The 12,782-nt window shown below is 49.1% G+C and overlaps 1 protein-coding gene across 2 annotated transcripts in view; it reads left to right on the forward strand.

Moving 5' to 3' along the window:
- Positions 1-12,782, forward strand: part of nyap2b (neuronal tyrosine-phosphorylated phosphoinositide-3-kinase adaptor 2b) — a 16,035-nt gene continuing 3,253 nt past the window's right edge. Inside the window, exons 1-5 of one of the 2 annotated variants that reach the window (XM_049748269.2) lie at positions 1-952; positions 2,832-3,026; positions 5,838-6,151; positions 8,786-9,859; positions 11,455-12,768. In XM_049748269.2, coding sequence (XP_049604226.1) covers positions 2,848-3,026; positions 5,838-6,151; positions 8,786-9,859; positions 11,455-12,768 — 2,881 coding nt within the window. In that variant the 5' untranslated portion in view covers positions 1-952; positions 2,832-2,847. The remainder of the gene's footprint in view (positions 953-2,831; positions 3,027-5,837; positions 6,152-8,785; positions 9,860-11,454; positions 12,769-12,782) is intronic. The other variant, XM_049748271.2, reaches the window with a different exon arrangement.

Consider the following 12,782-nt stretch of genomic DNA (forward strand, 5'->3'; position numbering starts at 1 on the left):
CTCTCCCTCCCCCTTCTGACAGAGAGAGCTCTCCATGGTGCTGAAAGCAGAAAAACACATTTGAGCTCCAGTTACAGTACGAGCAAAACGCACACAGCCAGCACTCAAGAGGAAACATAAAACCAGGAAAAACGACACGCATGTATGTGAGTGCGCGTAATGAGCAGCTGAAGGCACCTAGTGTGAGGAAATGGTTTTATCGAGGGAGGAGAAGTCGAGAGGATGACGTTGTAACGGAAGGTGGCTACGGTAAGCGGTAGGCGTATTTTTGTTTTGATCTATCGCTGGGAAGCCCGGTGTCATCTGTTCCGGCACAGACCTGACAGTTCAGACCAGTGAGGACCAGCTGGGACGTTGGAAAAGCACATCTCTGGGCTCTGGGTGAGGATTCCTTTCACCATGTGTCACAATGCAAGAGAGTTTGTGCATTTGTGCATGGGACCAAAGGAATTGATGTGAAATTCAAAGACTTTAAAGGCCGGAAGTGCAAGCGAGCGAGCCAGCCAGCCAGCCAGCAGTATTTTGAGGTGAGCGCGCGTGTCTGTGTCATGCTCACAGCGGCGGTGTTGGAGGTGACGGCGGGTGCGGTCTGCAGCTCCGCTGCGTCTTCCGTCCTTCTCTAGTATGTGCTGATGTGCGGAGTGGTAAGGCTGGCACGTGGCAAGGAGGTTGGCACCATTGGATCTCCCCTTTCCGCGCCTGAGGGGAGGCTGGAGCGTCGGGTCTTGCACTCAATGGCCCGGTTCCTCTCGAGCACCAGCCTCATCCCGGGTCACCGGGACTCCATCTAGCAAGCCAAGCGTTTGGACCATACAATGGATGGATTTCTCGGTGGATTTAAGGGGAATAGTGCACTGGTGCTGCAGCAAAGGTCAGAGTGCGTACTGGATGTGCCTTGTGAAGACAGAAGATTCACTGGTGAACAAACCAGCAGCAGGGACGCAAGACCGCTGTAAGTATTCCCGCAACTCTTTGAATAAATGCAAAATAGCACAGCTCGGGCTGCCAGGTGCACGCTTGGCCTGGCAATTTTTTTGACGTTGTGTCTGCAAAATATCCACGCTGGTCTTCTCCTGTCACACGGTTGCCTGGTAACACAAACCGTGTGCCACTTTGATTTACATCTCAACCAAAGTGCACATCTGCGTTCCAACTGTTGCAGTCAGTGTCAACTGGGGCACAGTACAGGAACGAGAGAGAGAGAGAGAGAGAGAGAGAGAGACCATGCATCAAGTGAAAGAGACAGAGCAGAGCAGAGCAGAGCAGAGTGGGCAGGAGGAGGGGTGGGGGATGCACTGAGGTAAATGGGTTGTCCAATTGACAGCTTTTATGGAGATGAGCAAATAAGAATAGCATTTTACATTGATGAGTTATGGGAGGGCAATCCAATGTGAAAGGCTGGGCTGATGAAAAACAGTGTGATAAACAAGCCTAGTTGGGCGCAGAGTGCTGCTGCTGCTGCTGCTGCTGCTGCTGCTGCTGCTGCTGCTGCTGCTGCTGCTGCTGCTGCTGCTGCTGCTGCTGCAGGCTTACGGGGATTAAGCAGACAGGCTTAATTCAGATCCAGCAACTGTGCCTTACCTAGCGCTGCATCCTTCACACATTGAACCTGTGCACTTTTGTCCTTTGAAATCCAATTCTAGTGCTTTTTGGTACATTTTGTGCCTGCTCGTCAGCGATATGACAAGGAAAAAGATGGAAAACACCTCAGCAGCTTTAGGGCTTTGGTGACCTGGTTTGCACTGTGAGATGCCGACCGCTGTGCCAAAAAGAGTAAACGTGTCGCAGCAATCAGATAAAGCCAACGACCTTGTGGCCACGCTGGATTCATTCATAGACAGACGCAAGGTAGACGGATGCTGAGGTTGGCCAGACAATGCTCGGCCTCCCAATTGGCCTTGCAATCTCCATCTGGCTGCCCTCCAAGTACCCCCCTGCATACCCCCCCCCCCCCCCCCACACACACACACACACAGTTATCACTGACCCCTCCCCCTCCCCCATGCACACTCAGTGGTTCTCTCACACGTAAACAAGCATGAGTCTTAGGCTCATCTGAAAACACTGACCTACATAATAAAAGCATGCATGAGCTGTCTTCTTCACCGTCGACCTCTCCCAATTCACACACTTGTGAACTGTCACCGTCCTCGTTAGCCCCTGCCTGCTTCATCTCGGATGCCAAATGGCTACAAACAAGTGAGAAAAATGAGAGGCGGAGATTTTGTTTTTATTTCCCACACTATGTCGCAATGCACATCACTGCTGCTGTCAGTAATGGTCTTTTATAGCAAGAAACAACTCGGGTGCAGACTATTTTTAGACACCAAACACAAGACGATTGCGCGAGCATGCAAAACCATGCCAATGCAGTCGAGTAAAAATTAATCCGTGCGGCTGCTCCCAGGAGTATTACATGTTCTCATCGGAGCCCACCACACGTTTTTTTTGGGGGTTTTTTTTTACAAATGAAAGCTCTTTTTTTTTTCTTCTTCTTTTTGTAACTACGGTGTGCGTGGTCACAGCGGGCAATTTCAGCCCGAAAATGTGAAAGCACCACTTGGAAAAGCAACAAGCCAAATCGGAGACTTGGTTTGGCTGTTTACTGTGTCTACGACATGTACATGTACTACATGTCACATGATCTTGGAGGATGTTGCAATCCTCCCAAGGAACGGACATGATGCAAAGCTCATTAGTAGTACGAACCTTCTTCGGCAAGCGTAACAAATCTTAACGACAAGCAACTCTATAAAAAGCTCAGCTTACGATGACCTTGAAAAATGAATATTGAAATCACCGCTAATTACTTCCTTGTTTTCTGTTTCCAGTGGGATCATTTGAAGAATGATGAGCTCCAAGGAAGGGGAAACTATCCGCTTCTTCCAGTATGTCGAGGAGAATGGACTGAAAGCTTACAACGGCCTGCTGGCTCAGAACCTGGATCACGCCAGGAATGAGAAGAATAGGCTGTACCTGCAGGAGAAAAACGACAAGAAGAGAAAGCAGGAGGAAGCCATAAGGAGGTCGGTAGACGATTTAAATCAAGTATTAGTCATCGCCCTACTTCTGAAGAGGTAAAACGGTCTTGGGTTCACTGGGAAGAAGCTGGAAGAAGTGGGCCAAGTGGCCGGCCGGCTGCAGGGTCCCTGTGGCGCAGGCACTTTGCCACATTTGGACCATTGCGAGTACAGACTATGCCCACCCATCATCTATGGAGGATAATTCGTTTTTCACTTTTAGATTTATTCAGGACTTGGATTGAGGTCATCACTGCTCCATTTGGGGGGGCTTTTACAATTAAGAAAGGAAGGGTGGGTCATCACATGAAGTTTTTAGGATGCCGTCAGTTGAGACTTGTCGTCCTGAGGGCAAACCAAATTGGGACAAGAGGCTTTATTTTACTTTGCAACCTCTTTAGTATATGTGCACACTAACCCAAAAAACTAATCTTGTGGGCCAGGATAGGGAACACACAGTCATTGAAGATGACAGATCAGACACTATGATCATCCCAGCTATGAGGAGAGCACATGGACGATCGTGGGTGGGGGCCGCTCTTTAAAAACCCAAAACACGGCAAGAGGAAGAGTTTAAAATTGGGATTTTTCAAGAGCCATATATGTAGGTCAATTAAATGACCCCAATGTCTCCAACCCAACAAATCCTCCTGATCTTTTTCTTCTTTATAGTAATAGAAAGAATGAGAGACCAAGGTCTCGTGAGCAAGCTCGCCCTCGCATGCAAATATGACTGCTTCTGTGTGCACGAGCGGGAGCAAAATCGAGACATTATCAGCGTGAGAGAAAAGCTAGGAAGCGTGTGGGAGGAAGAAAAAAAAAAAATTCCAAGAGTAAGGAGGAGGATGCAAGTGTGCGGGGTGAAGAGAGAGAAAAATGTAGTGATTAAATGTGAGCACCATTGCAGGAGATGTGTTTCTGCCTGGTGACAGCTGGAACAGCCGACGGCCAATCAGATCAACACGTTAGCGTTGAGTGAGGCCGGCCTTCCTGCCTTCGCCACACACACACACACACACACACACACACACACACACACACACACGCACACGCACACGCACACGCACACGCACACGCACACGCACACGCACACGCACACGCACACGCACGCGCACGCGCACGCGCACGCGCACGCACACGCACACGCACACGCACACACACACACACACGCACACACACACACACACACACACACACACACACACACACACACACAGATATTTTCTCTATTTGGGTGCACAGCAGCACCCTTCAAAATAAATGAGTAATTGGGATTTTTTTTTCCCTCTGCTGTTTGGTCTGGAAAAAAAAAAAACAAGGGAAAAAAAAAAAGTAATGAAATGAGGAACACATGACTTCATTTCAAAAAAAATATTGGCCAGTAAAAGACATATTTTTCTGTTTGTAAATCAGTATGACTGTAAAACATTGTATGACAAACCGAAAGTAGAAAAAAAGTGACTGTCCTACTGGTGTGGACGATAGTCAATTTTCTTGATGGAGGTATTCGTTTTTTAAGGGTTGGACCAGTAATCAAAAGTTATAACTATGATCTTGAGTAAAAAAAAAGCTCTACACAAACTGACTGGCATGAATAAATATCTTAGCATAACTTGCTTTGATTTGCTTTTTGACCATTCAGTCATGCAGAGCTGGCATATGTGAGAGAATTTCCCAAATAATGAACACACAGTTCATTAAAACAAGATGAACTCTACGAATGGACAGGTTGCCTGCCGTAACATCCACCTCGTCAATCTGTGCATATACCAGACGAGTGCACGTGTGCTTTATTATTATCGCTTACTTCTGTATCTTGTTTCTATGGTTACCGCGTTGCTAGGCAGATTAGAGCTGGGACCAGACCTCACTGCATGTGCACCTTCTGTGCAGCAGCTGGTGGCGGGGGGGGGCTAATAAGTAAAGTCACACACCCAGGGGTTCACAAAACACATCAAAACATGCAAATGTAAATTCATATCGTTTGAACGGACCAATTTATTTTTACAGTAAATACAAACTCCCAGCTGTTGAGCACTGCATTCTTCTTGTGAAGCTCATTTGCATACTCCACTCAGACATCATTAACGCTCCTTTTAGGCCAATCACGCATTTATAAGGGTTGATTGTGTACACACCGGGAGCGTGGTGATAGGTTGGCTGGGGGGGGGGGGGGGGGGGGGGGGCGGGGGGGGGGGATTGCCATGGTCCTATCCGGAATTGAAAATCTAATCAATGGCTTGCCCTGAAAGATAAGCAGTTTTCAGGGGGCAATAGGACAGCTGTTAACATTGATGTAACACTTAGTATGTGACATGTGCAGAAATGCAATGGTGAGAGGGAGCAAGAGAGGGAGAGGGCGAGCTAGAGAGAGAGAGAGAGGAGAAACATGCCATGATGATTATGGACTGCAGTTAGGACTGTTCTATTATTGCTGTCCACCAACAGGAAAGGCCTGGAGCATGAACATGGACGCAAGGACTTGAACTGAATGGCATGTGATGTCATGTAATACAGTACAGTCAACTGCTTGTTTGTGGTTTTGCTCTTCACAAATTTTTCTTGTGAAACCTATCCTTGACTATTTGATGAAAACAGCACAAATTATGGAGTGGCATTGCACTCATAAAAAATACATGACCATTGTATTTTTGGGGAGGCTGGAAGGAATGAATAGCATGACCATATATTTCAGTAAGGAATGATGATTTGAGTTCTTTGAGTTTCCAGCGTGATCACAGAATAAATTAAAATTGTGATGGCCTTTGCATGTACTGTCGGTGATTGAAACAGCATCTCCTTTGTACCCTTGTGTAGGACAGGGGAGGACATAGTAGCAACAGAAGGCAAGCACTTACGTATGGGCTCCATCACCATGCCAGACCCGCAGGAACGCATGCCCATGCCCCATCCGCACGCTCTGGCCTGTGGGCAGGGCTTCTCCGTGCGCTCCCAGTCCCTCCACTCCGTGGGCGGCAGCAGTGGGGGCGGAGACGAAGAGGTGGGGAGCCCGACCTCCAGGAAGCAGCCCCCGCCCAAGCCCAGGAGGGACCCGGCCACCAAGCTGAGCATGTCGTCCGAAGCGGTGGACCACAGCCTCGTGTCGGCCTGTCGTGGAGACAGATGTGATGGTGAGTGGTGGTGGCACTTCACACCAAAGCAGCGCACCGCTATATTTAGCAGCTCTCGGAGGTGCCCTCTTCAACCCTACTTCTCCGACAATGACGTGACATCTCGCCAGTCGATCACATTGAACCGTTGCACCCAGTTGGTTTAACAGATGCCTCATGTAAAGACGTAGCTAGCACTTTTACACCAAGTGCCATTGAATAAAAGACCAAAGTCAAGATTCTACGCACAAAAGCCCAGAACTGGGAGGCAACCACAAATGAAGAACTACTATCATGGTTTTAGCCCAGCAGATGGATGTGTGTACTCATCCGGCTCATGCTGTTTTTGGCTGCACGGTCATCTGTCAAATGGGCAAAAGGATCTTGACATTTCCGTGACCTTGTTTAAAAACAGTTACATAGCTCCAGGCAAATCGCCAATTAACGTCAAAACATTTTTTTTTTCGCTTCCAAACTGGCAAGTTGAAATGTAGGGATGGCATAATTGAGATCTTCCCTGCAGCAATCAGTCAGTCTGTTTGGGCAGAATAAACATAGCATGCTCATTTGGCCATGGCTCAAAACAAGGACATCATTGTAGGAGGCTCAGCATCCTGGATGCTCTAATGGAGATGAGAAGTAATCATTCATCTTAGTGAGAAATGTTTTCCCCAAACCGCATTTTGCAGAGAGCAATCCTTTATTAGAATCGTTGAGACTGCGAGAGCAAACTCAAACAGGTTGCTGAGGGCTTTCGAGTCCATTTCAGTTGAGATGCATGACTGCCAATGCAATGTGAAGGGACTCGCCCAGCCGGGCTGAGATTGGTGGGGATGTCCGTGTGTGCGCACAGATCTTCCTGGGCACCACGGCAACCGTCCTGCAGAAAGAAGACCCCCCCCCCCGCCCCCCCCTTGCCAAGCCAATCACAACATCCCTGCGCAGCGCACACCAATGGCTCTGCAGAGATGCAGAAGTCTGAGGCAGCGCAGCCAATGACGGCGGAGCTGTGGGGGTGTTCCTAGCTGAGGGGGAGGGTTGCGTGCACTGTAGCAGGAAGGGGAGGAGCTCGGGAGAGTAGAATTCATTCAGGAGGAGCGAATGACCTAGATTTGGTTTCCCCCTAGGATGGGGTACAGGGTTACCACAGGGAGAGGGCGGTAAGGAAAAATCCAGAGAGCAATCCAGGGAGAGGAGAAGGGACAGCAAGGGGGATCTGTCACGAGCGTTCGCTACTGAAAAGGATCCACCACGCAAAGCTGCTTGTGCAAAAATGCAGCTGTTGATGGAAGAGAATGCACGCACATGCAACCCCAAGTCGAAAGGCATCAATAAGATAACATCATCCACTGCAATTCTCCAAAACAGTGTTTCCCAACCAATGTGCCGGAAGACACTTCATTGGTGCAAAAATGTGCCTTTGTGGACAACTCATCATGTATCTTTGTTCCTCTATCTATGCGAGCAACGTACAGTGACAGGCGTAAAAAAGACGTCCTCTTCCAGCCAATTCCAAGTCAATTTCTCAGGAAACATTTTTGTCGAGTGGGATTTTGCTAGCGTCAAGGACGTGCTCTGATGCAAAACATTAGGATGAGGCAATCAGGAAACAACAGTCTTAGAAGAATGGCATTACCACACGGGAATTGTTCAACAGACATCTTAATTTGTATCTTTTCGTTACGATAAGCATTGCCTTCGTAATAACAGCAACCTTAGCCAATGTAGTTTGATGTCTTTGTTTCCAAACGGACTAGATGTGGAGTCCATCCCCAATCGAAAAAAAAGTAGTGTACATCCATTTTCTACAGCCCTTGTTCTGAAATGGGTCGCAGATGAGCTGGAGTCTATCTGAGTTGAAATGGGCAACACGCAATAATACCTGCTGCCCTCATTTCCATCGGACAATGTTTGAGCATGTGTCCGTCCTGCTGCACCTAGTGTGTCACTATGCTGGTGAGTCATACACTTATGGGAAGTACTATATGCGTGTGTCTGGGCCATCTGCTGTCTAAATTATTAAAGGCACAAAATCTGCAGCATGAACATTTTCAGCCATGATCTGGGTCCACCGGCAGGGGGCCTGTCAGCGGAAGGGGCACTTTTGATCAAAACAAATCAGTACGTGACCGACAAAGCCACCAACAGGTTCGGTGGAGTAAAGTGCAACACTCGGAGGGGATGACGTGGTCTACCGCGGTAACGACATCTAAGCTCACTGCAGCACATGAAACGAGATTCCCACTGCAATGCCACGTCACCACATTGAAAAAGAAGCTCCACGGCGTGGTAGTGTGTGACCCGGATACTGCACTTGCGTAGCGCATCCACTGACTGCTGCATACGTATGCGACCTAGAAACACAGCATATGCCTCAGCCATTGCCACATATCAGACTCAAGATACTGCCATTGACATTGACCTACATCTGACACACTGAACCCCACCGCACCGCACCGCACCACATCATTCCAAAAATCGGAAGGGAAATTGAATGGGAGAAACGAAGAAAATAAAAAGAAACACAATAAACATACTACCAACTGTTGAATGTAACTTGTAATCGAACTTTGATCGGTAGAGTAACCGAGGTACTCTACTTGGAATTGTCATGGCATGACTGAGCGACTGACTCTCTCACTTGCTCTCTCACAGTTCAAGGATGCAGTGAGGACTGCCGGCGGGTGCCACCGCCCAAACCCAAGAGGAACCCAAACACACAACTGAGCGTTTCCTTCGACGAGTCTTACATCAAAACTCACAGCGGTGGAGTGTGCCCGGCCAAAGCGCTCCACCGCACCTGCTCCCCGTGCGAGCGCAACGCCTCGCCGCCGCCGCAGAGCGACGACAGCCCCACCGACGACTGCGAGGACGAGCCCGTCTACATCGAAATGGGCGGGATAGACGTCAGGGGGCGAGAACTCTTGAAAAGCGAGGACGAGGAGGCGGGGGAGTCGGTGTACGAGGAGATGAAGTACCCCATGCTGGATGATATGGAGTACCGTACTGACCCGGTGGGGTGTCGCTCGGCATGTCCCACCCCTGCACCGTATGACCCCGAACCTCCCAGCCGATGCTCCACTCCTAGAAACATTCCTTTCTGTGACATTCCTGCTCCGTTCCCCAACTTACTTACTCACAGGCCTCCACTGCTGGTGTTCCCTCCAGCCCCGGCCCAATGCTCGCCCAATTCGGATGAGTCCCCCCTCACCCCGCTTGACGTTACCAAATTGCCAATGATGGAGAACCAACCTTACAGCAAATCGCCAACCTCTTCTGCCGAGCCAGCCTCTTCGGCACACATCCGTAGAGAGCTGACGGCCACCCCGACCCTCACCGTTTCTGGCCGCTCCTCCGCACCTCCCCTGCCTTGTACGCTCTACAAATCATCCACCTCATCGTCCTACCAACGCAGCCACTCGGCGTGCCCGTCGCCGGTCAGCATGGGGCGCTGCCTGACCCCGTTGAGCCTCATGCGAACGCCGCCGTTCGACGCTGCGGTGCCATTTCCGGGGGGGCTGCCGAGAAGCGCCTCGGCCACCCCTCATGGCAAAGGGTCACCGCCCCAAGATGGTGTGGCACGACTCCATGGCTCCATGCAGAATGTGTCGACGGGGCGTTCGCGAACACCCACCAGCCCGCTGGATGAACTGACCAACCTGTTTACCACTGGCAGGAACATGCTGAAGAAAAACGCCAGTGGGAGAAAATCCAAAGAGCCCGGAGAAAGTAAGTTCTTTCACACATTTTCCTGATAGTAGGCAATGATCGTGGAAAATGGGCAGCAGGTCCCTGCGACTGCCCTATGACTTGGCGCTGTCAGACCACATTTTTATTTTATTTTATTTCTTTTTGTAACCACGATTGGTTGGAGTACACCTTGTAAAAAAGAAATCATCCATTATCTGAACCACCTGTAGTCACGGGGGTCACGGACCAAAAGAAATTCAAATTAACTGGAGGTTTCTGGTGTCTCTGACTGATCAAGACAAACCATAGAAAGAGCCCAAATATCTGCACCTCTACTCTACTCTTAGCAACTACAACATAGCAACAGAGGAAGGAGGAGGATTGCATTTCTTCTTTCCAGCTTCTCTCCCTCCGTGTAGAGCAGCCAATCACAGTTCAGGAGGTGCCGGCGCGCGACGGAGCAACACGCTCCTGATGTGCACAGAGCGAGGGCACTCAACTCCAATCTAACACCGCTTGTCTCTCCAATCGCCGGATGGTCTACTTTGAGTTGCAGCCAATCAGAATGCTGCAGCAGCAGCAGCAGCAGCAGCAGCTTTTACACTCTGCAGACATTCTGCACTTTCTGGTGTCTCCACGTTGACATGAAAAGAACTCGAATTCACCATAGAATAGAATCGATTTGATCCTTTCGAAATACTTGATGATGGAAAACATTATTAGCGTTGAGCTCTGCTGCTGTTTTCGAACCCCATATGCTCATTTAGCACAACAGTCATTTAAAGCGTATTTTGATTAGCCGCACAACAAGCATGTGTGGGAGCTGTCGGCATCTATCCCAATGCACACATAAGCTCAATCATAACCATGGGAGCTTTCTTTTTTTTTCTCTCTTCCGAGCGTCAACAACTAGCTTGACCCACATACCAACCGGTTAATCACCATTGGCCACGCACACATAGGCATATATGACACATGCCTATTATGCAAGAGCCTATATGGGAAGCAGCGTACTCCCTTACAATATGCATTTGTGAGCCTTTGTGTTTCTACCCGAGTACACACTACAGTGTGTGGAACGACAGTAGTGTTCAGAAAGATCCGAGTCCTTCATGCAGACATAAAAAGGGGGTTTCATAGTTCAGTGTTTAAAGATGTGGTCAAATAAAGCCATGCATGTATTGCAAATGTGGCACTACTATCATTACCAACATAAAGTCGACTATGATCATACTATTTTTGAATGAGAATTACGTATTCAGCAACTGCCTTTTTTTCTTTGTACCGTATGTAGTTAGTGCCACCTTGAGGGCAATTTATGGAATGCAGAAAAGTGAACAAGCCAATTGTATTGCTCTTCTACCAGACGGAGTATGCAGCATTATTGAAAACATACAGTCCCAATCCTGGCTAATATTATTAACGTAATGATTTGGGAAGTGCTTTGATACTTTGTATGTAGTTAGTGCACATTGATGAAAATGCAGCGATTTGATCCAGATGATCCAACTTTATACGTGAATTGAGAAGTGAACCAGTGTGAACAGTGTTATTCAATGATTAGCATCTCAAAAAACAATCCAATCAATTCAATCAATCAATCAATATTGAATACCTTCTGTTTATATTTACAGCTGAGTCCAAAAGTAAGTCCCACGGTGAGTCCAAACGTGAAGGCAAGGAACGGCACGGTCACAGCAAGGAATCCAAGCGAGACTCGAAGGAGCGCCATGGCAAAGAGTCCTCTCATCGCAGAGACAAAGACAGAGACAGAGACAGAGACAAAGACAGAGACAAAGACAGGGATAGATCCAACAACATAGAGTCACTGTCCCACAGGCGCAACAGCAAAGACCGAAGCAACGTGGATGCAGCACTTGTCCGCAGGGACAGTTGGGAAGGCAGAGACCAAGGCTACAGCAGTGTGGAGCCCATTCCAGTTAGGTGGGATTCGAAAGAAAGGAGTTGCAGCTCCGTGGAACCCATTCCGTTGATAAGAAGAGACTCAAAAGATAGAGGGATTAGCAACGGAGACCTGATGCCGAGGCGAGACAGTAAGGACAGGGGTCCAGGACACGGACTGGAGTCTTTGGTCAAACAGGAAAACAAAGACAGAGAGCGACTCCTCGATCAGGCGCCAGAGTTGTTACCCAGACAAGACAGCAAAGAGGGTGCTCGAAACGGTGGAGACTGCAGACACGACGGCAGAGAGCGACTGCTGGATCAGCCACCGGAGCTCATACCCCGACAAGATAGCAGAGAGCGTGTGAGAAATGGGCTGGAGTCAAAGCACGATAGCAGAGACAAGCCACCCGAGCTTCTGCCCCGACAGGAGAGCAAAGACAGATTTAGAACTGCGTCCGAATACAGGCATGATAGCAAAGACTATCGTCCCGATTTATTAGCCCGACAAGACAGCAAAGAGAGGGCGAGGAACGACATGGAGCACAGACACGAGGGCAGGATAGACCAGCCGCCTGAGATCCTTCCCAGACAAGAGGCACCCAGGAGCAGCAGCAGCAGCAGTAAAGAAAGGTCAGGATTTGTCTCCGAATCAAAGCATGAGGGAAGAGAGAGAAACGTCCACAACGGAGACCTTCCACCACCTTTTCTACCAAGGCAGGACAGTAAAGATCTGAGTCGGACTGGCCTGGAAGGAAGACCGGACAGCAAGGACACAAGTCCCAATGGCTCGGATCAGCACCAGTATGACGGTAAGCTCCAAAAGAGCCCTACCGCGATGGAGTACAGGTGCGACAACAAAGAAAGGGGACACAGATGTGACGGAACGCCACGACGAGAGAACAGAGCAAATCAGAGTACGGACCCGTCCAAAGCACAAGAGAGAAGCGGGAGCACAGTGTCGGGCCAGCACTCCTGCACCACCACGCCTACCCACCACAGCAGAACAACGGGGAGCCCTCCGATGACCGTGGGCACCGGAAATGGTGAGGCTCCGTTG

Source organism: Syngnathus scovelli, chromosome 17 (genome assembly GCF_024217435.2).
Source record: "Syngnathus scovelli strain Florida chromosome 17, RoL_Ssco_1.2, whole genome shotgun sequence".
NCBI classification, from domain to species: Eukaryota; Metazoa; Chordata; class Actinopteri; order Syngnathiformes; family Syngnathidae; genus Syngnathus; species Syngnathus scovelli.